Genomic DNA, 25,472 nt, shown 5'->3' on the forward strand with positions numbered 1-25,472 from the left:
CAAGTGAGCAGTTTCTAAATGCGATAAATAAATCCTTCCTGATTAATAAGGTTATCAATGTATGTTTTTCAAGCCCAAGTCACTTTGCATCACTATGAACTCTGTGAAAATACCACATATAAGCTGAACGAATGGGAAAAGACTTCAGGGTATGAACAAGGCTGAGGCTTCAGCTTGTACTTAATCAAAACTTTGACAGAAAAGCTGTGTCCCTGCTGACAGGGCTCCACGAAAGCTGGCCTTAAAAACCGGTTGTGAGGTTATTATTATTATTTGTCTTGCAGGACTATTTATGCATTTGCTCAAGATCAAGTTCTCTGACTGATTGAACAGAGTCCTTTCTGCACCTGCTGGCCAAAAGAGCATAAGCAGAATTAAAGGGACAGAGAATTCAGCAGGAGGCTGAACCTCCCTCGTAATGGGGATCAAAAGTGGGAAGGGAAAAGGATAGGATCTTTTACAATATTTCGATTTATATTTCTAACCGCACTGATTCTGACTCCTTGACCAAACAGGTTCTTCCGTTTATGCCCTGGTTCACCTATTTTTATTTTACTAGCGTTGGAAAGCTGAGTTTGCAATCAGGATGTGGTGGCATCTGCAGCCAGAGTGGTGTGTGTGTGTGTGTGTGTGTGTGTGTGTGTGTGTGTGTGAAGAGACTGGTTAACCCTAAAATCCTCAAGAGCCTTCATCTGGTTGTTCCCAAGGGAGTGGCGCTAGTCGGGCGAGATTCTTGCAAATAGGAGACCAGCAATAAAAAAAACCCACCTTCTCTGATCAGCTCAGGGTGTTGGTGTTGGTTCCTTGTGCCTGACACAAGCTCTGTGAACCTTACAAACCTCACTTTCTCAACAGTACCCAAGACTGCTCCCTCAAAGGTGCTTAGGAGTGTTTTTCAGGATTTGGAAGAGAGGCCTCTTTTGCTCAGTGCTACAAAGCAGAAATGGCCCCCTGCAGACGGCATTTCCAAGCTCCTTTAGAGAGACGGCCATACTCACTGCCAAACCCCACCGGCTTGTTCTGGGCGAAGGCATTGCTCTGGGTGGAGAAGAGGCCTCCCCCTGTGCTTGCGGTCCCGAACAGGCCGCTGGAAGTCCCAGTTGACGTGCCGAAACCAAAACCGGTACTAGTGGATGACGTGGCTGGCTGGCTGAAAGTACTTGCCCCAAAGAGCCCTCCTGCAACCAAAAAGAAGCCCTCTGATCAGGCACCCGAGAGGAGAAGGGGGACGTGGGGGGAGGGGCACAAAAGGCAGAGGAGGGGGGGGGATAGAAATCTGTGTACCTGGCTTGGTCTGAGTGCTACCAAAGAGTCCTCCGGCATTGTTACTGGATCCGAAGGCAGACGTCCCAAAGGCTCCTCCGCTGGTTGCCCCAAAGCCAGTATCTGCAAAGCAGAAAGGGGGGGGGGGCATTGGGGAGGGGTACAAAAGGGTTGAAGTTCAGCTGCTGTCATGGCCACGCCTGAGAGGCAGAAAGCAGAAACCACTTTCAGGCCAGAGTGCACGTTTTTTTAAAAATAGTAGATGGTGGGTTTGCAAGCCCATCTTTCTGAACACTGAGGCTCCAGTGATAATTATGTGATCATTAAAAAGTGCATTTGAAGGACAAACTTTTGGAGGGCTTACCACATTTAAAAAATAGAGAAGGTTAAATAAAAAGCTTTTAACTCAGTTCCATCGCGTCCATATTCATGTTATACAAATAGTCCTCAACTTACGACCTCAACTGAGCCCCAAACTTTCTTTGTTAAGACAGTTGTGAAGTGAGCTTTGTCCCGTTCTACCACCTTCCATGCCACAATTGTTAAGTGAATCACTGCAGTTGTTAAGATAGCAAGATAGTTGTTAAGCGAATCTGGCTTCCCCGCTGACTTTGCTTGCCAGAAGGTCACAAAAGGGGATCACGTGACCCCGGGACACGGAGACCGTCATAAAATATGAACCAGTTGCCAAACACCCAAACTTTGATCAGGTGACCATGGGACCATTCATCAACGGTTGTAAGTGTGAAAAAATGGGCATTAGGGACTTTTTTCAGTGCTGTTGTAAGTTTAAACGGTCATTAAACAAACTGTTGTAAATTGAGGACCACTTGTAAAGAAAATGTTCTACATTCTATGTAAGACTGCCGAATAATATTATTCTCTATGTAGTTCATAAGGATAACATACTATTAAGATTTAAAGTATGTTGTTTAAGCATTTCCATCAGAGAGACACAGAATTAAAACCTCAAACCATCATTCAAAGATAAGAGCATCCGAGGAGGTAAAAGATTTCCGCCTGGAATTACCCATCTGGGCCAAAACTTCCCTCCGTTCTCAGTCACTTACTCTGTCCAAAAGTCGAAGTTGTCCCAAATCCCCCTGTGTTGCCGCCAAAAGGCGTTCCAAAAGATTTATTAAACATGTTGAAGTTATTTCAATGTCTCAAAACCTAAAAAAGAAGAAATAAAAACTCAAGTTGTTTTTTTCCCCAGAAATCGATAAAACTAGCAAATTACTAACCAGTCATCTTGCCATCAATGGCCATAGAGAGTTATGACCTGATCCCATTTCAACTGAGTGGGCACTGTGGAAACCCTGGCTACCTGGTTAGTTTATATTTCTTTTATATATATATATATATATATATATATATATATATATATATATATATATATATATATATATATATTGAAAAGTTTTACAGAAAAAAAAGGATTTCCCCCCCCAATATTCCCCCCACCCTTTCCCTCCCCTCATCCCACCCTCCCCCCCAGACTTCCCAGAACAAAATACAAGGTATTTCAATTAACAATCATAAACTAAATTAACCTATCTATCCTCAGACTACTAAATCCCCCCCCCAAACCTTAACTCCACTATAGATAACATAATACTTCTAATACTTAACGTTCATTCATAACCTATTTGATATTTCCTTGTCTGATACTTTTTTTTTTTTTTTTGCTTTGATTTATATGCTGCCCTTCTCCGGAGACTCAGGGCGGCTTACAGTGCGTTAAGCAATAGCCTTCATACTTTTGTATATTTATACAAAGTCAGCTTATTGCCCCCACAATCTGGGTCCTCATTTCACCTACCTTAGAAAGGATGGAAGGCTGAGTCAACCTTGAGCCTGGTGAGATTCGATCTTACTTTAATTGCAGGCAGCTGGTGTTAAATTACAGTGCTTCTGTCTGTTGAGCTAAACCAGGCTCTTTGAATATAATCAATCCATCTTCTCCATTCCGATACATATCTTACTAACTAACTGGTTAGTTTATATTTCAATGTAACTTTTGAACTCAGAAAATTGGGCCAAGTAAGAAAATGATGGTTTAATATCATGAATACACGTGAAGCAAGCTGGATGAAAAAAAAAATGTTGGACATCTTAAAGTATAAGAGAAAAATGCTATTTGAGAGGACAAAACTGGCTCAGATTCATGAAAGCATAAAATAACAGACTGCTGAGGGTCTTGGAAATCATGATCATAAGGTACTATTATTAAAAATAAAAGGAATTATTATAACACACAAGCATTAAATTGGAAGCCTCACATTGCAATGAACAAGGATATACGTCCAATTTTGGAGCCACTAAGATTATTGGATGAGCAGGCACAAAGACAGCTGACTGAAGCCTGGGAAGTGCCCCTCCCCTCTCCCCAGTGAACAGGAGTGCTGATTTACCACCAGCTTGTCAAGTATTTAGGAGGGGAGAGCTTGGAAGTACAAGGAAACACCAGCCAACAACTTAAAAGCCAGCCACCAACACCCCAATCAACATCTAAAAGCCACACACAACAGGCACCATATAGACACCCCAGACAGAAGAGTCCAAAGCACACCCTCTGTTAGAGAAGTTCTCCGAGAATGGACTCCAGCATGAGTCTGAAAGCTGGGAAGACTAATCCTCTGATCGTGGTGACCAATCCCGAGTATTACATTAATAAAGAAATGACATACACTATCATTATGAAATGACATACACAATCTCTTTAGGGCAAAAGTATTTCCAGAATGTCACAAAAACTTCTCTTCTAGACTCAAGACGGAAAGAGACCTACAAGCCAATCTCTTACATTGTAAAATATTCTATCGTATGATGATGCAAGCAACTGTATGTCTCATTTTTATTAGTGCTGTCAACCTTCCCCTGCCATTCACAATGCTTCTCCCAAATCTCAGCCAATCATATTTGAAAGACCACCCCATGCACGGTGGGACCACCCAGATGCTACTAGAAAATGCCTTGATAAGGCAAAATGGAGCAGACTGGGCCTGATTCTTCCCAGCTCAGATTAGCCCATCAACCAAGCAGAAGCAGCTGAACTTATTTTATACCCAGGCTTTCTACACAGAATAAACTGGAAGCTTCTGGTTCTCCTAGTTTCCTTTAGAAAGAAAATTTTAACTGGTCCAATTACAGCATGGAAATGCCGGCTTCTGTTTTAATCTCAGCACAGGCAAATCCAAAGAATTCAACTCCAACCGGCTGTTGACATCTAGTAAGAGTTTGCTGATGATTAGCAAGGGTCAATTTGATTTGCCCCAAAATTAATGCAATTTAGGAAAGTGATTAAAACCGGATTATTACAGCATCTCTGAGAAGGGATGATTTACAATTCCTCTTGTACACAGGCTATGACTATTTCTTGGAATAGGAAAATTTATCCCAGAATTGCTACAGTTGCCTTTCTACCCCCTTTTTATTTTATTTATATAAGATTATTAACTGATTAACAAGTGGTATGGCATATAAACCTATAGCAAAATTAAAGTGCTATACCCTGAAGAAATAAGTTGTTTTGTTCAGTTTAGTTACATCAGAAGTTGACTTAGTGGTTAAGGCACCAGCCTAGAGCCCAGGAGACGGTGAGTTCTCGTCCCACGTTAGGCATGAAAGCTGGCTGTGGACTTTGAGCAGTCAATTCCTCTCAGCCCAACCTACCTCACAGGATTGTTGTTATGAGAAAAATAGGAGGAGGAAGGCGTAATGGGTATGTTCCCTGTCTTATTTATAAAATAATAAAGGTGGATATAAACAAACCCACAATATACTGTACATTGTTTTTAATCCAAGCAAATTATAAATCTTTTACTGATGTACTTAAAGGATAAACATTTTGTGAATCAACTAGCTATGGGAATATAAATTAATTTCTAAATGTTTTATTACACGTTAAAGACTATATTATTGGCAATTCATAAACTTTTGAACTTCTGTTTAAAAAGCAGGTGAAAAACTAATTCATAAAGTTTATCAATACTCATAAATTCAAGCTCTACCACTATGACAGGTATTTTTAAAAAGTGAAGTGACCCCTTTTCTCAAGCTGCTCATGATCCCAAGAGGGTTAAAATGCACAGCTTCAGGAGCTCTGGTTAATGAAATTGTAATTTGCTACTCTATAAAATGTAACAAAACTCTTTACTGCAAAACCCAAACATTGCTGATAAAACTTTTTGCCATTTATATGCATGTCCTTTTTTGCCTTTATATGCATGACTATCATTGCAGGAAAAGCTTAGTTTGGGTATGCTTAGCCACCTGGCTCAACTTTTGAATTATTTAAGGCCACAGAATCACCTCTAAAACAATCTCTATTTTCTTATCGTTGCCTGGTAAGAATCTTCATTTCCAAGCAAAGTAAGTTGTTAATGGTATTCTCTAATAGAGAATCAATATTTTGAGCTTTTGATTCCAGAGTTTAAAGGGTCCTTGGTGCTCTCTGAGCTTGGGCGTTTTCTTGCAGGGTTTCATTGCCCAACTAGATAACATAAACAACGCACTGACCTTGGCACTGATGATGTTCCCTAGTTGGGTTCTGAAACATCTGCAAGAAAACCACCAAGCTCAGAGAGCACTAAGGAATGCACCATTCAACCCTGACCTACAAATATTATCTTCTATCAATTCCAATTTCTTTAATTACACTGAAAGGAAACCACAATAAAACTGAAGAAAAACTTTTTCAAGTCATCTTGGTTGCACTCACATCAACTCCTGGCCTGTGGAACAGGGGTCCCCAACCCCCCCCCCCACCGACACCAGTCTGCAGCATGCCAGAAACTGCCCTTGCAAAAGTGAAGCCCCATCCATGGGATGCAGGCATGTGAAACCACACCCCCTCTGGTTCACGGAAAAACTTCTCTCCACGGAACTGGTCCGATGCCCAAAAGGTGGGGGGGGAGGGGAGTTGCTGCTTTAAAGCATCTTACCCCCACCTGGGGTGAGATCTGCTCCCACCCTTCTGACCTTCCATAAGGGCCTGATGACATCCCTCTAACAGTTGGTTTCGGGCCCCAATGGGGAGTACCATGCTGGAGGTGGTTAATGGACCAATAGCACATCTCACCTCACCCTTTGCACACCCCGTTTTCTCTTTTCCTATCTTTTTACCGTAATTTTAATCATAATTTATATTTTTATTGCATATATATCTATATATCTATATACAAACACACATACACATATATATATAGTGTGTGTGTATGTATGAATGAATGAATATTTCTATAATTTTATTGCTTTTAACCTTGTAAGCCACCAAATTGTGGCTTACAATTTAATAAAGAAACTCCTAGTCTAGCTAAAAGAATTCTCAGCTTCATCTGCCAGCATGACATATGAAGCAACCCATGTCCACACGCATTGCTTGAAGCTCTCCAGCTGTGTCCTGAGTTGACCAACCAACTGTTGATGAATGTAGACTCTCCTGTCTACATAAGGTGCTTTTTCAAGAGGCAACTGGACTTTGTTTTTCCTTGAAGAGGTTTCGCTTCTCATCCAACAATCTTCATTCAGTTCTGACTGAAAGGTGGAGGATGAAGGATTTATAGTCCTTGCAGTCATCTGGTCGTTAGCGCTCTTTCTGAGGGTCCTTGAGGCCACTTGGAGGTTCATCCGTGTCCTCGGTGTCACCTTTCCAGGGTTTCAAAGAGGCCATATCCTCTCCCTCCACAGAGGAGAAGGGACAGGCACCACTTACCTCCTGTTTACAACCCAGCCCTCTCAGCAGCTCCAAGAAGGTTCCACACCCATTTGCACTTTGATTCGGGTGACCCCGAGTGGCCTTGGAGGCTCTGGGAGAGAGGGTCAACGCCCTCTCTATAAAGGCTAGCAAGGACTATAAATCCTTCCATCCTGCACCATCCCAGTCAGAAGCCAAGGAGCTTCTGGGGCGAGAAGGGAAACGTCTTCAAGGGGAAACAGAGCCCAGTTGCCTTTTGGAAAAAGCACCTTCGGGACCACCAGGGCCCGGATGGCGGAGAAGCTCCGTGGAGGCTCCGGGGATTCCTCTCCCGCCTCCTCCGCCTTCCAAGCAGCGGAGCTGCCCGGAAACCACGTCCAGCGCAGGTCTGCTCGGCGTCCGGCTCCCTTCCCGGGGAATTCTCCCGGCCAGCTCCACTGGGGGTGGGGGCGGAGAGGGGACCGGCACAACTCACAGCCAGGCAATTCCTCCGCTCCATTCCCTGGTTTAAAACAAACCCATAAACGTTTCCTTCTGCCTCCTTTCCCCAACGCTCCTGCCCCAGCCTTCCTTCGGCACCCGGGGAACTCTTGGCCGTGGCAGGCGGGGACGGTCCTGGCGCCCCTGAAGGCAGCCGCGGCTCCCTCGCCGCTCACGTGAACGAGCCAGGACGGGCCGCCCCCCCCCCCCACGACCGCCGGGAGCGCGGACTGAACGGCGCCCCCCCCCACCCGGTGCCGCACGTGCTCTCCCCTCGGCCGCCCCCCCGCCCGCCACGTGACGGCCCCGCCCACTCGCCCCCCCCACCCCGCGCGGCCCCTCCTTCCCCCCCCTCACCGCTTCTTCTCCTCCGGGCTGGGCCTCCCGACGAGGGAGACGGGAAGGGCGGCGTTGGGCCCGCGGCCCGGCCTAGCGCTCGCTCGCAGCGGCGTCTCTTGCGACGGAGAGCCGGACGGCGGCGGCGGCTCCGCCTCCCACGATACCCGCCTCAGCCGCTCGAGGGGTCGCGACGGGGGGGGGAGGAAGCGGCAGCGGCGAAACTGCGTCATACACGCACGCTCGACGCTCTTCCGCGCGGGACGTCAGGGCGGCGAGGCTTCCGATTGGCCGCCCCGCGCTGCCTTTTCCCATTGGCACCCCATTCCCGTGACGTCGGCGCCTCGCGCCGGCTTTCTATTGGCCGGGTCCTAAACCCGCCCCAAACGTCGTCCCGTCTCCAATCCGCCGCGCCGTCCCTCCCGACGTCCGTCGCCCCAGAGCGCACTGGGACGCTTCGATTGGCCGGGGAGCCGAGAGCTCTGTTGCTGGGGCGGGGCGGGGCGACGTCGCAGAGCGTGCCGTGGAAGCGGGCGGAGCCTAAGCGGGTGTGGTGCGTCTCCATAGCAGCCGGGGGCGGCGCCTCGGAACTACGCTTCCCGGCCTCCCCGGGCGGCGGCGGCGAGCGGCGGGAGTCGTAGCGCGGCGCAGGTGAGGCTCGGGATGTTGCAGGTGGCGCTGCCGCTGGATCGCGAGCGGGACGGGGCGCTGCTGCGGGTGCGCTTCACCACGCTGGCGGTGGGGACGGTCTGCTGTCCGCTGGGCGGCTTCCTCTTCTGCCTGGCCTGGGCGCTGCTCTTCCACTTCCCGGAGGCCACGGCCACCCACTGCGGCGTAAGTCCCCGGGGGGGAGGGGGGAGGGGAGGGGGGGAGGGGAGCCCCCGAGTCACCCCCCCCCGCTGAGCTTCCCCCCTCCCCCTCCCCCCCCCGCAGGTGCCCAACTACCTGCCGTCGCTGAGCGCCGCCATCGGGGCCTCCACGCCGGAGCGCTACGTCTGGCGCCTCTGCATCGCCCTCCACTCGGCGCCGCGGCTGCTGGTGGCCTCGGCCTACTGGCGCCACTACCGGGGCTGCCCCTACCCGCAGCCGCGCTACTCCCGCCTCTGCCACGCCGTCCTGGCCCTGAGCCTGGGCGAGAACCTGGGGCTGCTCCTGCTCACCTACGTCTCCTCCGCCGAGAACCACGGTAAGCCTCTTCCAGCCCCCCCCTCCTCCCCACACTCCCCTCCGTCTCATCCCTGTATGCTGCCCCCCCCCTCTCTCTCTCTCACACACACACACAAACATACTCCCCCCATGCAAGGGCATAAGGGCACGACCCTCCCCCTCTCCCTGCCCCCTCCCTTCTCATCTGCCCCTCCATCACCTCTTCCCCCCCCCCTCAGTGTCATCCCTATGTGCTGCCCCCCCCCCCCCGCCCCCTGCTCTCTCTCTCTCACACACACACACCACTCACCGGTGCAAGAAGTCTTGAAGGCTTCCAAGCCCGAATGGGAGCTCCTCAGCAATTCCAGTGCCGGCACCAGTACCAGCTCCACCCTAATGATGTCCACAGGCCACTCCGATGAAGCCAACCTGGTCCTCGAGGCAAAGGCCAGGCCGGGAGGCCAAAGCAAGCGCCCAAGGCAAAGGCAAAGGGAACAGCTGAAGAGACCCAAAGTTCAAGGCAAGAACGCACAGCAAGGAAGCAAACACTTGGTTCCCAGCATCGCCTCCATCCACCTGCTGTGCTCAATAGCCAATGTCCAAGATAAGATAACCTTCATTGTCATGTTTTACTCTGGGCACACTGGCACACCCATGAAAAATGAAATTTCGTTGCCTGCTCCCAGACATAACACACACACACACACACGTGCTGTATGTATACCTATGTCCACACATATAAATACATATACATATTAATCGCTGTCCATCTTGAATGCATATTGAAAGGAGAGTTCAAAAGGTTGATGCTATATGGAACAAAACTGGCTGAATTTGGATGTTTTCTGCTTCGGATACCACGAAGCCCCCTCCCAGAAAGTAACAAGGAAAACGGGTTGTGAAAAGGATGTGTAGCATCCCAGACACACCTGCGGACTCTGGTCAAGCATCGCTTGTATGCCACGTCCTGGATAGATGGACATGAACTGCCAATAATCTTCTCTGCCACCCTTACCACTCTCTGCACCTGCTTCCTCTCCGAGGCAGTAAAGCTTCCAAACCAGACTGTAATAGAATAGAATAGAATTTTTTATTGGCCAAGTGTGATTGGACACACAAGGAATTTGTCTTTGGTGCATACGTTCTCAGTGTACATGAAAGAAAAGATACGTTCATCAAGAATCATAAGGTACAACACTTAATGATAGTCATAGGGAACAAATAAGCAATCGGGAAACAATATCAATATAAATCGTAAGGATACAAGCAACAAAATTACAGTCATACAATCATAAGTGGGAGGAGATGGGTGATAAGAACAATGATAATGCAATCATCTTGGCTGACCTTCTCTGCCCTGCGTGTTCTCGGATCAGAGGCAGAAGGCAGTTCCTCTTCCTCATTGCTGACCGGCTCCACCTGCATGCTTTCCCCACCTGAAACCTCAGGGCTGTCCAGCTCCAGCTGCACTTCGGCCAAATCCCTCTCAGACGGATGCTGGGAGCTATTGACTAACTCCCCTCCTGACATGCCGGGTACTGGTTCATCCTCCTCCAAGCTGACCTCTGGAGAGAGAACGGGGGATACAGCCAGGGGAGTCATTACACGCTCCTCACCATCACCCATGCCCCCTTGTCTTCCCTCCTAAATATCATCCCTCCCTGCCACACCCCCTCCCTCTCTTCCCCTTCTCTTCCGCCCTGACTCTCCACCTCTTCCCCCTCATTCTCTCTCTGTCTTCCCCCCCCCACTCCTGTCCTTGTCTCCCACATCATCACCCCACCCCCTCCCTCTTCCGTCTCCCTGCCTCCCCCACACAGTCATCTCTCCTCCTCCTTGTCTCCCCTGCAGCCTTCCACCAATTTGCCTTCGGCCTCTTCATCGTCTCAGCCATCGGACACATGTTCCTGACCTGCCTGCTCTGGCGGCTAACCAAGAAGCACGCCATCAGTCCCGAGGTAAGAACGCCCTCCCCCGCTGCCTTCTCCTTTGGGCTCCCAGGTGGCTGAGCAGTTAACTCTCCCCCCTTAGTCCCTTCCCATTGTTTGTCTCTCACTGTCCAGTCGGTTTGAAGAGAGATGTTTTTGCAAACAGTCCCTCTTTTAAGTCGGGGGGGATTTCCGCTCCCAGCAAATGACCTTGGAGACCATCAGTTCCCACAGACAACTCTGCTTCCACTTCAGTTTCACTTTCCCCACAAGCCTTGCCCCTCCCCTTCCAGCCTCCCTCCAGGGTTCATGGCAAACTGGCCTGCGAGGTGGCAGTTCTGACATACGCTGGATTTTAAGGCTGTGCCTGCTGGATGCAGAACGTGAGGACAAAAAGGCTGCGTCCTTTTGCCTGACCTCTAGTGACCCTGTGCCAGGTAGAAGCCAGGTAGCCAGCAGGTTCATGGGCCTCCTTTGGTTGGGAGGGGCTGTTTTGGCGGTCGCTCTGTGCCTCCTCCTGCGAAGAGGCGTTTGCAACGCCCGGTCTGGTGAAGCAGGTTTTGTTCAGACTCGTTGAGGGAAGCTGCTGGAGGGGAAAGGCATCCGAGGTTGGTGTCCTTGCGAGTTTCACAAAGAGCCCAGCAGGATCCGTAGCTCATCCCAAGTGGGGAGGGTGCGGTATTTATCCTTGGAAGAAACAGGGCCTGGCGCTGAAGGGGGGAGAGTTCCTTCAAATAGGCCCTCAGCCAAGGTTGCCGCTGTCCAGCTCTTCCTGCTGCCCAGCTCTTCCTGCCTGTAGAAAACTGAGCAATAGAGGGGCTGAGGCTTCCGGAAAGCAAGAGCCGGGGAAGGGGGAGAGCTGAGTTCAAGGCTCCCTTTCAGAAGGCAGAGGGTGTGTTTAGTCGCCCGGTGTGGAAGGGAGGGGGGTGTAGATCTCCAAATGAACTTTGGCACCATATACTGCCCAGTTTTACCAACAGAAGAGAATATTTGTAGCTCAGGGTTGACCCGTGGGGGTCCCTGCTGCTCTCTGAGCTGGGTGACTTTCTTGCAGGCGTTTCAGTACCCAACTATAGGGCGGTATAGAAATTTAATAAAATAAAATAAATAAATAATAAAATAAATGTCATCCGTGTTAGCAGGGAGAGGGGTTTGCTGGAGTGGCGGGAAGGGAGGAGGAGGACAAGGACAACAACTGTGAGGTTCTTGGTCTTCTCTGAGCCTGGTGGTTTTCTTGCAGATATTTTTATTACCAATCCTCCAGCTAGCACTGATGATGCCACCTAATATGGTAATGAAATGTCTGCCGGAAACCCACCAAGCTGAGAGAAGACCAAGAACCCCACTGCTTAGCTTTATCCGTGGCATGTTCTTTGGACTGGTGTCTGTCGGGTACAGGAAGCCCTTCAGACCTCTGCTGTCCTGCCTGTGTCGGGGGGGCTGCTTACTAGGAAGTGCCTCTGGGAGGATTCGGCTGTGGAACCGAATCTTGGCTTTGGGGGGGGGGGGGGGGCTGATTCTGCTGGAGGGAAAGGATGGTCCTGGGCCACCAGGGGGCAGTTTTCCTGGCTTGCCTTGATTGCTTTCTGCACCTGTGGCTCCTGGACCCTGGTTTTATTGGGTGCGGGGGTGGGGGTAGAGCTTAATTGGGGAAGAGGGGAGGGAGTGTTGGGGTCCCAATATGAATAGGTCAGAGGTGTCCAACCTTGGGGCCACTTTAAGACTTGTGGACTTCAATTCCCAGAATCCCCTAGCCAGCAGGGAGTTGAAGTCTTACAAGGAAGTAGGTGGTGTAAGGTGTCCACCTGACCCTGTGCAAAGCCTTCCCCCGACCCCCAGCCCTGTGAGCGAAGCCCCTTTCCAGCCAGCCCTAGGGCTGAAGAGCCTGGCTTCCCAGCAGCTCAGCCTCCCTGCAGGAGACCAGAGATACCCACCCATCTCCTCTGAGTAAGTCTGGCTTTGGAGCAGGAGGTCGCTCCACCTTACAGGGTTTTATCCCAGAAATATCCAACCAGTTACTGCCGCCAGCCCTTCGAGGTAGGCCAGGAAACCCGCCTGATGGAAAGCGGCTGCGTAACAGAAGGCTGGCTTGGTTTCCCTCTGAGTAAGAGAAGGAATCACGGTGACTCTCTCGTTACCACTCTCTCCCTTTAAGGCAGAACCATCGGGCAACCCTTTGTCCAGGATGGCAGAAGGGCTCCTGCTTGGGCAGGACCTACAATGGTGGGCTTGTGACGGTGGTTCATTCTTTTCTGTGAGGCCAGGGAGAGAACTGAATAACTACTGTGAGTCAGAAGGGCCCTTGGAGGTCTTCTAGTCCAACCCCTGCTCATGCAGGAGACCCTAGGCCATGCCGGACGAGGGGCTGACCCATCTCCTCTCGAAAGCCTCCAGGGATGGAGCCCCCGCAGCTTCTGTTCCACTGCTTAATTGTCCTCAGGGTTTCTCCTTAGTTCTAGGCTGAATGTTTCCTTGATGAGTTTCCAGCCCTTGCGTCTTGTCCTGCCCTCGGGGGCTTTGGAGAACCTGAGGGAAGAGTCCCCTCTTCTTTGGGGCAGCCCTTCAGATAGTGGACGGCTGTTCTCCTGCCCCCCCCGAGTCCTTCTCCTGTAGACAGCCATAGCGAGGGAGGCAGAAGTTGGGGGTGCTGGGGGGGAGGCGCTCCCTCTGGGATTCTCTGCCCCCGTGAAGGAGGGTTTGCACACAGCCGGCACAAGTGCAGCGGTTACCGGTTCCCATGTGCCACTTCCTGTGTGAACTTTCACATCGCAGCTTGTTTGTGGTCCTCAGTGGGGCCTGGGCTGCACCCAGCCCCGCCCACTTCAAAGCCTGGGGCCCGATCCTGTGGAAGAAGCCCAAGGGTAGTATGTATAACCAGGGGGCCTTTTTTCGGGTCAGCTGAAAGGCTTTTCAAGGCGGCTCTGCTTGTACGGATGAATCTGTGTCTGTTTGCAGTGGGGAGTCTAGCAGCCCCTCTTCGGCTTCACCCACCTTCTATTCCGCTGCAGCTGACAAAATCCGAGGCCTTTGACTAAAAACCTCTGGAGCCGGAAGAGGGGCCGGCAGATTCCTCCTGGTCCCCAGAGACCTTTTCTTTTGAAGAAGCAGCTTCTGCCAGGCCATTTGGGGACGGAGGTTTTGGGGGCAGGTTGTCTGCTCTCTTATACTTTTGCCCTCCCTGCTGAGCCCGGCTTTTCCACGGTGTTTTTGCTGCTCTTTCACAAGTGGGTGTTTTGCTTGAGGAAATTCCCAAAGGGAGAATAGCTGCCTTTGCATCCGACGTATAGACTGGGGTTTGCAGCGCCAGCTCTTGGGGCCTCAGCGGGGACAAGAGTTTTCTAAAGATAAATGATCTATTGGGGACTTTTTCAAGCTCTCTCTGTCGCATCCAGAGTGCAGTTCCTTCTGCAAACTTTCTCAAAGTGAAACAGCCCCATCGGCTATTTGTGGCCTGTGCATGTGATGCTACCAGGAGCTGTTTCTCAGGGTCACCGATGGTGCCTCCCTCCCTCCCTCCCCTGTCTGGGCTAAGTAAACCCTTTGCAAAACCACCCTGGTTGCCCTTGTTCGTCCCACGTTAGCTGAGTCAGGCTGCTAATCAAAGAATGGTATCTGAAACTCCTCAGAATTTGCTCTGGCTGCGGGAGGGCTTGAGTTGGCCTTGGCCAGCCTGTTCCATTGGCGGTAAAGGGGGCTTGGATGAAGAAGTTCTTCAGATGCTGAGGCCTTAGAAGGCGTGCAGAGAAGAGGATTAGGGCAAAGGAGGCTAAAACCCATGAAGAATGGTTGCAGGAACTGGGCATGTCTGGTTTCATGAAGAGGAGGAGGAGGAGGGGGTGAGGTGATAGCATCTTCCAGTATTTGAGGGGCTGCCCCAAAGAAGAGGGGGGGGTCAACCTGTTCTCCAAAGCACTGAAGGCAGGAGAAGAAGCAACAGATGGAAACCAACCAAGGAGAGAAGCAACCTGGAACTAAGGAGAAACTTCCTGACAGCGAGAACAATTAACCAGCTTGCCACAAGAAGTTGTGGGTGCTCTTATCACTGGAGGCTTTCAAGAAAAGACAGGACAGCTGTTTCCCTGGGACTGTATAAGGTCTCCTGCCTTGGCCAGGTAGCCCAGCTTGGACCGGAAGACCTCCAAGTTCCCTTCCAACTGTGTGACTCTGCTCCTTCCAGCCCTGGGATTGTCTGCAATGCCCTGGCCCAGCGGCTGAGGCTCCAGGGCAGGTGCAGAGCTGGGGGAGGCCAAAGACCTTTCTAGTCCTGCATTGAGGGCTCCTACCAGAGGCGTCTGCAGAGCTGACCAGCAGGGCAGAGGAGTAAACACCACAGCTGGACAAAAGCTGGTTTTTCTGGAACTCTCTCTCTCTCTCTCCTGTATGCCGTTGGGGGAGGGGGAACGGTTCAGCAGATTTCCACCGAGCGGCCAGGGAAGCCACTAGGTAGTTTCCCCTTGGGGTGGGGGGTGGGGGTGGGGGGGGGTGAGTTTCTGGAAGCCTGCCTGGAATGACCCTAAGGGCATGGTCGCCCCACTCCTCATTCTCTGGGTTTTCTCTGACCGCTGTCGCTGCCCGGCCTGGTCCTCCTGAAGCCCCCGGCATGACGCAGATTTTGTAAAGAAGTAGACAAGTCTTTCGTTTCTGTTATTACAGAGAGTCCTCGACTTACAACAGTCCGTTGAATGACCAAAGTTACAACGGCACTAAATAAAAGTGACCCGTGACCCCTTTTCACACGTGCAACCATTGTAGCATCCCTGCAGTCACGTGATCCAAATAGCCTCGTCCTTGGCAACTGGCATGGACTTACGACGGTCGCAGAGTCCAGCGGTCACATGATCCCCTTTTTGTGACCACCTGGCAGGCAAAGTCAGTGGGGAAGCCAGATTCACTTAACAATCGTGTGACTCACTTATCGACTGCAGTGGTTCACTTAACAACTAAGGCAAGAAAGATGGTAAAATGGGGCAAAACTTACTTACAAATGTCTCATTTAACAGCAGAAATGTTGGGCTCGATTGTGGTGGTAGGTTGTGCAAACTCCCTGCCTGTAGGCAGTTCCAAGCCGGGTGGCTTTTTGTAAAAATTAGGATGTTCAGCTCTGACAACCTCAGTATTGCCAGATATGGAGGAAGTCCAGGGGTTCCAGTCACAATTGAGATAGCCAACCCCCCCCCCCCCGAAAAAAAAACAACCACCACCCAGAGATGCTTTCTGCTTTCAAAGGAGAAAAGAGGGACCCCCGGATACTTTGCCCTGTGGACGTCCCAGGGTGGGCGGGCGCAGGGGATTCCCGCGAGGGGCTTCCTTGAGCCTTGGCCTGGAGTAGAAGGGGGGGGCTGGAGAGAGGGTCAGGGGGGGTCCAGGGGAAGTCATCCTGGTCTCTCTCCACAGGAGCGCAAGTCCTACAAGTGGAAATGGTGGCTCTTCCTCTTCAACCTGCTCACCTTCCTGGTGGCCGTCTGCTTCTACTTCCGTCATAACCGGTATTGTGAGGCTGGAGGTAAGGCGGCCCCGGCCCTCTTCTCCTCTGGGCTCCCCTGCTCTCCCCTCCTCCAGACTCTGCCCTGCTCTCTGCTTTCCCTTCCCTTCCGATAGCAGCTGAAGCCTTTAGACCAGGGGTCTTTAGCCCTTTTCTTGTGCCCAGGACCCCTCTGAGAGTCGGGCCAAACCTCTGGACCCTCCTCAGACCAAGGCACTTAAACGCAGAGATCCAGTGGTCGGTAAGGGAAAGGAAACGAATGACGCTCAAATGGCCTTCCAAAACTTTATTAAAAGGAACAGACACGTCGTATAGTAATATCGGTCCTTCATTATTAGCCCATTAAATCCGTACGAATACCATTTTGGAGGCATAAATCATTTTAAGTAGTGAGATTCATTAAAGTCAGCACACCTTTTGGGAGCCCAGAGACCCATCACTCCTTGGTGGCCCACATATTTTATTGAGTGAAAAACTAACTCTCTGTGGCCGATTATTGAAAATAAACATGGACTGTTGGTCCGTAAAGCCCAGGTTCAGAAGTTCAGCTGTAGACCCCCGAAAGCCACGCGGGGAGTTTTTTGCGCATGGCCAGGAACTCTCTTGGCTGCTGGAAGGGATGAGATGCGGATGCACCTGTGGAACGCAAACGGTCTTCCCGATGTGGAGCAGAATATCCCAGGCATTGTGGATTTTGCTTTGTGTCAGGGCTCTCCAAACTTGGCAGCTTTAAGGCTTCTAGAACTTCAATTCCCAGAATTCCCCAGCTAGCTGTGAATGATAGAGTTGGAAGGGACCAGAAGGGTTACCTTGTCCAGTGTTTCTCATGCTGGCTGGGGGATTCTGGGAGTTGAAGTCCACAGGTCTTTAAAAGTGGCCAAATTTGTAGACCTGTGCTTTATATGGCACCCAAGCCCACTTCTGATGGGCAAATTGAAAAGCTTAGATCAGGTTCTCTACCGAGGCAGCTTTAAGACTTGTGGGACCCCCAGGATCCCCCAGCCTGGGACAGACTAGAAGACCTCTGAGGTCCCCTCCAGCCTTAGGATTCCATGTTCTGCGTCTGCTTCCTCTTGCAGTGTACACGGTTTTCGCCTTCCTGGAGTACCTGGTGGTCCTGTCCAACATGGCCTTCCACATGACCGCCTGGTGGGACTTTGGCAACAAGGAGCTGGTGGTCAGCTCCCAGCCGGAGGACAAGCGCTTCTAGCCGGGAACCGGCCGGCCAGCTGGTGGAGGAGCCTCTTTATAGGGGGCGGGTGGGCGGCAACGCTGCTGCTTTGGAAAGGAGGGGGGACTTTGGGGTGGCTGTGCCATCCTTGAGCGCTGAAGGAGAGAAGGAGCCCCCCAGGAAAGGACTCTTCCACCCCCAGCCCCACCCCTCCCACCTGCCCGGTGGGAAGTATTGCAGCCCCCCCGCCCCCCCCCGGCTTCCGCTCTCCAAAGGACGTTGGAGGCCACCACTGGTGCTGCTGCTTACTAGGGAGGGGGGACATTTAATCTCCAGGGTGGTGGGGGCGGGGGCTCCCTGCTGGGGGAGTGGTGGCTGGCTCCCTTCGGCCACGGGTTCCCCCGCTGCAATCATGGAGGTGAAACAAATGGGCAGGAGGGGCTGAGGTTCTTGAGACCCCCCCTTTCCCCCCTCCCCTCAGTTTTTAGCTTTTGTACTGATATCCCCACCCCCCTCTCCCCCCAGGCCGGGGGAAGGGAGGGCTGCTGTGCTTCGACCGTGTTGACCTCCCTGCTTTGGCTCTTTCGCCCTCCGGAGACGTGGAAGTCTGGGGAGAGGCTCAAAGTGTGCGTTGCGTGGGTCCCTCGCACCCCCCCCAAAGATACACATCTGGAGAATCGGGGAGGGAGGGTGCGTGGGCTGCTGTGCGGTGGCTGCGTGACTAAAACTGACTTGGACAATGACTGAAGGAGAGGCTCTGCGGAACCATTTGGGCCGAAGGGAGGCTGGGCAAGGTCCGGTTCTTTCTGTGGACGGGATGTGGAGGATTCGCTCCGGGGCCGTGCCTCTCTTGGCTCCAAGTCCCCCCTGCCCCCACACTCCGGTTCCTGCTTGGGGCAGACAGGAGAAGCGAGGCTGAGCCCAGCGGCTGCCCCACAGAGGAGGCAGGGAGGCTCCTCCATGGTCATCGGTCCCCCCCCTCCAGTGGCAGAGTTAATAGCCCTCGGACCCCGGGGTCACCCTGGAGCGGTTCTAGTTCCTCTTCCTCCCGTCTCTGTGTGGAAAAATTTGCATTGCCAGATAATGTATTTTCATCTACTTTTTACTTTCCCCACAAAATAAAGCACTGAGTATTTTTTTAAAAGGTGAGTTCTCTGGGGGGGTTTTAGAGGGGATGCTGGGGGGGGGCAGGGTGTGTGTCCTTTTTTGGCTCCAATCTGTCACCGTCCATCCCTCCTCCCTCTCTCGGTCTGCAGCCACTCATTGCTTTTTACAGCCAAGGAAGCATCTGGAAAAATGGAGGGGAGGGGGGTGAATTGTGCCTTCCCTCACCCCATTTGCGGAAACCTGGCTAGGGAATTCTGGGACTTGAGGTCCATGTGTCTTAAAAGTTGCCCAGACTGAGAGACGCTGGAGAAAGGGGTCCTTCTGGTCTCTTGCAACTCTATCATTTGTGACCGGCTGGGGAATTCTGGGAGTTGAAGTCCTAAAGAGGCCCAGGTTGGGAGACTCTGCTCCAGCTGAGGTTGGTCTGGCCCCATTGGCAATGCTGCGTTCAGCTCTGGGCACCAGGCTTCCAAGGAGGGGACGGGGAGGAATCGGAGGACATTTAGCGGGACTGGACCCAAGACCCATGGGGCACAGCGACAGCAATGTGTCCAGCCTGCTCAAGAGACCCCCAAGGAGAGAGGTGAGCGCCCTCTTCAGATACCTCCAGAACAGTGTTTCTCAAACTTGGTGGCTTGAAGATGGGTGGACTTCATCTCCCAGTATCCCCCAGCCAGCAGCGCTGGCTGGGGGATTCTGGGAGTTGAAGCCCACCCATCTTCAAGCTTCCAAGGTTGAGAAACACTGCTCCAGAAGGCCTGGCCTTGGGGGCAAGCGGAGGCAACCAATTACAGGTAGTCCTTGACTTACAACAGTTCATTTAGTGACTGAAGTTACAATAGTGACTTATGACCAGCTCTTCACACTGACCGTTGCAACATCCCTGGGGTCATGTGATCAAAATTGGGACGCTTAGCAATTGCTTCATATTTATGACGGTCGTAGTGTCCTGGGGTCACGTGATCCCCTTTTGTGACCTCACAAGCAAAGTCTATGGGGAAGCCAGATTCACTTAACGACCGTGTCGCTAACTTAGCAACTGCAGTGATTCACTTAAGAACTGTGGCAAGAAAGGTCATAAAATGGGGCAAGACTCACTTAACAAATGTCTCCCTTAGCAACATAAATTTTGGTCTCAGTTGTTGTAAGCCGAGAACTACCTGTGACACTAAAAGGCCAGGCGAGACATCGCAAGGAATTTCATGAATGCAAGAACTGTTGGCCGGTGGAACAGACCGCCACATGATGTGGGGGGGGTGGAAATGCTCCTTTGCTGGTGGTTTTTGCACAGAGCTGGAAGGATGCTCTGGGCTGGCTTGCTTGACCGGTGGGAGACCAGTTGGAGCCAGCCTGAAGGCAGATGTGGCCAGACGTTGCTGGTCAGCCCCGAGAGGTGCAAGCCGCTTTCCAGCCTTGTTGGGAGTTGGTTCTGTCTGCAGTGGAAGGGAACCAGCATGTCCCACACGTTCTTACCCCCTTTGAAAAAAGAGCACTGCCCCATCTCTGCATGGCCCAGAGGCCTCAAACCTGACAACGTTTAAGACTTGTGGACTTCAGCTCCCAGAATTCCTCAGCCAGCTCGCTGAGGAATTCTGGGAGTTGAGGTCCACAAGTCTTAAAAGTTTCTAAGTTTGGAAACCCCCGGCATAGGCCATCAAAGCGAGGATCTTGAGGTCTCTCTCCTCCTCCTCCCGGGGCCAGTTTTGTTGGTCCTGAGTTCAAAATCCACTTTCCAGTAGATGAAAGTAACCAACGTTGTGGAGCAAAGCCTCCAGATGACACCATTGAGTCGAGGTTCAACCTTGTTATGGACTTTGGAAGAGCATTACAGCACTGTCCCTCCCCTCCCCCTCCCGAAATCCTTTGGGGCAGGGGCTCTTTCTTTCCCCATCCTGCATCGGCCAGCCTCTCAGTCAACCCATGAAACACCATCCGCCCTTTTACAGGGGCCTTTAGAAAAGGCAAGGAGAAGCACCAGAGGAGGAGCCTTGATGGAACCTCCACGGGCAGGAGCAGTGACCCCCGAGCCCTGGCTGAAGCTGTCACTCACAGCACGGAAGCAAAATTAGTTGCTTTGACTGAACTGGGCCACCTCTGTCCTTGCAGCTGGCCAGACCACGGGCAGAGCTGGATCATGGAATGGGACCCCTTGTCATGGGACAACTGGCCGCGAGAGAACTATATTATTATTCATATATTATTATTGCTACGTTATTATTGATATTGCTAATAATAGGTCTAGAGCAGGGGTCAGCAACCTGCGGCTCTGGAGCTGCATGTGGCTCTTTCATCCCTCTGCTGCGGCTCCCGGTCACTCAAAATATGCGTCACAACCACCAATGTGTGACACCCACCGGCATGTGATTTATTGAGCTTTTCAACCCCCAGTAGGCCAACCACAGATAAATCCAAGAAAAGAAAAGTTTCAGAAGAAAACAGAACATTTAATTCAATTACATAGGCTAGTTTTGTGGCCGCTCAAGAAAGAGTCAGGGACGGGAAGGCTTTTGTGGCTCCTGGTGTTTTCTTTTCTGTGGGAAACGGGTCCAAATGGCTCTTTGAGTGTTTAAGGTTGCAGACCCCTGGCCTAGAGTATAGTTACCTCGCATTAAGTTGTCCCGTAACAAGTTGTCCTACACCCCTGGATAACACAGACCCCACATCAACCTGAGAAGGAGCCTGAGAGACATGGGGGAAGTTGCCATCTTTATTGGGGGGGGTGGGGGTAACAAAAAGGCCCTGGTGCAGGGAAATCACTGCAGGGAACGCAGGGTGAGCCCCCCTCCCCCCCCGAAGTCTTCCAGGCCAAAGGCTGGTGAGGCCGCTGCTCCGGAACGTGGTGAGCGGGAGAAAAACAGGAGGAAGCGTCTGTTGGGCAGTGGGGTGTCTGGGCAGCTAGACCCCCATAGCTCTTTCTGATTCAGAAAACTCCTGGAGGGCTGGTCCGCCACAAGGGCTGTGAGCCACAACGTCCGAAAGGCTACCTGAGCATGGAGAATCCTGAGAATCCTGACTTCCAAGCCATTCCAGCAAGTTGCTAGTCCCCATGACGGTGGAACCCAGCCGACCAATGGCCGTCCTCGCCAAGGGTGGCCCAGGAGCCCGAGAGAGGCTGAGTTTGAACTAAGGGGGGTGGGAACAGTCTGGATTTGGGGTCTTCCAGCGTGTCCTCTGTTCTCCCGCTCGACACAAAGCGTGTGCAGAACCCGTCTGTCTCCGGTGGCAGTGCGGAGGGAATCTCTGGACGTGCTCAGGAGATGCCCCATTGCCTCTGGCAGTGAAAGGCGAAGAGGAAAAGGCCCAGGCTGCAAACCCACCGGCAGAGGAGAGCCCTGGGAGTGGAGAGCCCACAGAGAGTCTTCGCAGAAGGAAAACGGCGGAAGCGCAAAACGGCCGGCCCTGAAGACGGAGCGTTTCCTTTGTAAACAGGATGTGGAGCTGGAGGAGGAGGAGGAGGAGGAGGCGGCAAAAGGGGCATCTCGCTTGGCAGCTGCCAAAACTGCCATGTTTCAATTCTGCAAGGCGCCCCTGGCCTCCCTCCGCGTCCGAGGGACCCTTCGGCTGGGTGCCACCGAGTGCGAAGGGACCAGGGCAGGTCTCCGCCTTCTGCTTCACCCTCCCTCTCCTGGGGCGGATTTTCTGCCAGGCGGATGGCTTGGCACCTCTGCCCAGGAAGAGCAGGGAGAGAAGGAAGCCTCTGGAGGTTCTCAGCCCTCTGCTTGTCCCAAAGAGGCAACTGGACCTTCCTTGGTTTCCTTCCTTGAAGACGTTTCACTTCGGCTCCAATGAAGCTTCCCGGAGGAGAAGCAGCGAAACGTCCTGAAGGAAAACCCAGGAAAGTCCAGTTGCCTCTTGGAGAAGCCCCTCTGGGCGCCTCCTCTTGACCCCGTCCAGAAAACGGGAAGCTTAGCAAAGCTGGGGGTACCGGCAGTCCTTTGCCTTCCACCATTCGTTTAGTGACCAAAGTTGCAACAGCACTAATGACCAGTCCTCGTTCTTACAACCATTCCAGCATCCCCATGGCCATCTGATCCAAATCCGGGCCCTTGGCCACGGGCATGTGTCTAAGGCAGTGGTGGCATCCCGGGGTCATGTGATCGCCACAGGTGGCTTTCTCAGCCGGCTTCTGACAAGCAAAGTCAATGGGGGATGCCAGATTCGCTTAACGACTGCCTGATTCATTGAACAGCAGTGATTCATTTAAATGTGGAGCCCTGGTGGCCCAGTGGTTAGAGTGCAGCATTGCAGGCTGACTCTGCCCACTGCCAGGAGTTCGATCCTGACCGGCTCAAGGTTGACTCAGCCTCCCATCCTTCTGAGGTCGGTCGAATGAGGACCCAGATTTTGGGTCTCCTCTTGAGCAGAGGGTTGGACTAGAAGACCTCCAAGGTCCCTTCCAACTCTGTTATTTTGTTTGTTAAATAAGGCTGGTTCAGAGAGTGCAGCTGTAAAGCCCTACGGGGTGGAATATAAGGCTAGGTGCTGTACCTGTGGCTTAACAACGGTGGCAAAAAAAAAAGGCCAAAAAATCAGGTGTGACTCATTTAGCAACCACACTTCTTAGCCACGCGAAGTCTGGTCGTAAATGGAGGACCAGTCATCCTGGCCTTTGCTCCCCCTTGGGGGGAAAAGGCTCCGTGCCTGAGCGGGCGCTCCAAGCCGGCTGGTCCCTGAGCCTTCCTGGGAAGCAGAGCTTGGGCAAGCAGAGAGGGTGCTCCTGGGCATAAGCAGAGGGCAGCGGGGGCCCACCTTCAAAGCAGCCGGCAGACCTTCTTGGGCTTGGGCGGGGCCGGGTTGAGGACGGCCCGGACGGCTTCGGTGAAGACCTCCTTGATGCCCTCCTGGTTGAGGGCCGAGCACTCCAGGTACTTGACGGCGTGGATCTGCTTGGCGAGGCCGGCGCCCTGCTGGGGGGTGACGGGCAGCTGGTTCTGTTCCTTCAACTTCTTCAGGGTCTCCGGGTTGCTGCGCAGGTCTTTCTTGGTGCCCACCAGGAGGATGGGCACTTCGGGGCAGTGGTGGCAGACCTCCGGGTACCACTTGTGCTTGACGTTCTCGTAGGAGGGCGGGCTGGCGATGGAAAAGCAGATGATGAAGACGTTGGTCTGGGGGTAGGAGAGGGTGCGCAGGCGGTCGTACTCCTCCTGGCCGGCCGTGTCCCACAAGTTCAGGTTGATGGTCCGGCCGTCCACCGTGTTCTGGGCGCTGTAGTTGTCGAAGACGGTGGGGATGTACTCGTTGGGGAAGGCATTGGTGGTGTAGCAGATGAGCAGGCAGGTCTTGCCCACCGCCCCGTCACCCACCACCACGCATTTGATGCTCTGCATTGCGGCGGCTCTCCGGGGCTCTCGGCCTCAGCGACCTGCGGGAGGATCAAAGAACAGGAAACGCTGGGAAGAGGCAGGCAGAGACAGGGGTGTGTGTGTAGAGGCAGTCCTCGATTTACAACCATTTGTTTAGTGACCGTTTGAAGTTTAACAATAGCACTGAAAAAAGGCACTTGGGATGGTTTTTCACACTTACGACCGTTGCAGCAATCCCGTCATCAAAATTCGGACACTCGGCAAATGACTCATATTTATGACGGTCACAGCGTCCCAGGGGTCACATGATCGAAGTCGAAGGGGAAGCCAGATTCACTTAGCAACCGTGTGACTAACTCAACCACGGCAGTGATTCACTTAAGAACAGTGGCGAGGAAAGTCGTAAAATGGAGCAAAGCTCATTTAACAAATTTTGGGCTCCATCGCGGTTGTAAATCGAGAACTATCTGCATATATGTGAATGACCCCATCAGATTACAGATTAACGGAAGGGACCTTGTAGGTCATCTAGTCCAACCCCCCACCCAAGCAGGAGACCCTACACCATTTGTGACAAATGGCAGCCTCTTCTTCATCAGCCCCTCCCGACTTACCTTGCTCTTCATCTCTGCCCCCCTGGAGGCACCAAAAATGCTCATGCCCAGGGCTGCCCATTGATCTCTAACACAGGAGCATCTCTAGACGTCCTCTGTTTTTATAGACCGTCCCCTGTTCTAATATCTTTCGGGCTGGAAGGGCTGCTTTAACCTGCAGGATTTGAACTCACACTTGCAAAAGCCCCCGGTGGCTGCTGGAGCAAGAGATGGCAGCGTGAGCCTTGCGGAGGTCGGCCGTCACCTGGGGGGATTCCCAGAATCTGGGTGGGCTACTCGTCTACTGCTACAAGGCTTTTCTGGGGGGCACGTGATTCCTTTCCTGCCCTCTGTTCAAGGGGATGGCCACAAATGGTTAGACCAGCCGTGTCCAACCTTGGCCACTTTTAAGACTTGTGGACTTCAACTCCCAGAATTGGACTCCAACCCAGAGCTGGCTGGGGGATTCTGGGAGTTGAAGTCCCCTAGTCTTAAAAGTGGCCAAGGTTGGATAACCTGGCTTTAGGCTGAGATGGCTGGTCAGTTCTCACTCAGCCTGTCCAGTCCAGCTTGAAAGCAGCTCTCCTGGATTTTGGACAGCGGCCAGATCCAGCTTTTCCTGGTGAGCCCCCCCACCCACCCACCCCAGGGACTTTTCTCAAAGCGACAAAAGATTGGGCAGCCAATTGGACTGCAGCCCTCCCAGCCTCCTTCCTTCAAAAGCAGCCAAATTCACGCAATCGGCTTGCAGAAAGCTTTCCTAATTGCAACGAAAAAACAACAACGTGCAAAAGCTTTTGTCGTCTTTTTCTTTCCCTGTGAACTGTCGTGGCACGCCTTGGTGGGCGATGCGAAATCAATCTGTAAGTGTTCCCAGGAGGTGCCGCTTGTCTGAGCTGACAGTTTTACAGTAAATTGACGGTTAAAGTCAATTTGGTGGAGGATGGGCCCATGGGAAACACTTC

The 25,472-nt window shown here is 52.2% G+C and overlaps 3 protein-coding genes across 4 annotated transcripts in view; 1 reads left to right on the forward strand and 2 right to left on the reverse strand.

The window, feature by feature from the left end:
* Positions 1-7,957, reverse strand: part of NUP98 (nucleoporin 98 and 96 precursor) — a 41,363-nt gene extending 33,406 nt beyond the window's left edge. For both annotated transcript variants that reach the window (XM_070943057.1, XM_070943056.1), the window contains exons 1-4: positions 7,799-7,957; positions 2,334-2,436; positions 1,285-1,386; positions 999-1,178 (exon numbers count right to left, since the gene is read on the reverse strand). In XM_070943057.1, coding sequence (XP_070799158.1) covers positions 999-1,178; positions 1,285-1,386; positions 2,334-2,409 — 358 coding nt within the window. In that variant the 5' untranslated portion in view covers positions 2,410-2,436; positions 7,799-7,957. The remainder of the gene's footprint in view (positions 1-998; positions 1,179-1,284; positions 1,387-2,333; positions 2,437-7,798) is intronic.
* A 416-nt stretch (positions 7,958-8,373) lies between these two features.
* Positions 8,374-18,648, forward strand: PGAP2 (post-GPI attachment to proteins 2). The gene is made up of 5 exons (XM_070944145.1): positions 8,374-8,611; positions 8,711-8,963; positions 10,775-10,881; positions 16,246-16,354; positions 17,413-18,648. The coding sequence occupies exons 1-5, from the start codon at positions 8,441-8,443 to the stop codon at positions 17,541-17,543; spliced, it is 771 nt and encodes a 256-aa protein (XP_070800246.1). The 5' UTR covers positions 8,374-8,440; the 3' UTR covers positions 17,544-18,648.
* Positions 18,649-23,362: 4,714 nt separating this feature from the next.
* RHOG (ras homolog family member G) lies at positions 23,363-23,938 on the reverse strand. Its single transcript, XM_070944146.1, has one exon. It carries the CDS (start codon positions 23,936-23,938, stop codon positions 23,363-23,365), a length of 576 nt encoding a protein of 191 aa, XP_070800247.1.
* Positions 23,939-25,472: the final 1,534 nt, after the last annotated feature.

Source organism: Pituophis catenifer, unplaced genomic scaffold, assembly GCF_029215685.1.
Source record: "Pituophis catenifer annectens isolate HBS135680 unplaced genomic scaffold, rPitCat1.0.hap2 SCAF_4, whole genome shotgun sequence".
Taxonomy (NCBI): domain Eukaryota; kingdom Metazoa; phylum Chordata; class Lepidosauria; order Squamata; family Colubridae; genus Pituophis; species Pituophis catenifer.

Bases quoted from the DNA above. Each gene is read 5' to 3' on its own strand.
- RHOG (XM_070944146.1), bottom strand. From the start codon at position 23,938: ATGCAGAGCATCAAATGCGTGGTGGTGGGTGACGGGGCGGTGGGCAAG.
- PGAP2 (XM_070944145.1), top strand. From the start codon at position 8,441: ATGTTGCAGGTGGCGCTGCCGCTGGATCGCGAGCGGGACGGGGCGCTG. The intron at 10,882-16,245 runs GTAAGAACGCCC...CTCTCTCCACAG, and splicing joins AGCACGCCATCAGTCCCGAG to GAGCGCAAGTCCTACAAGTG. The intron at 16,355-17,412 runs GTAAGGCGGCCC...TTCCTCTTGCAG, and splicing joins CCGGTATTGTGAGGCTGGAG to TGTACACGGTTTTCGCCTTC.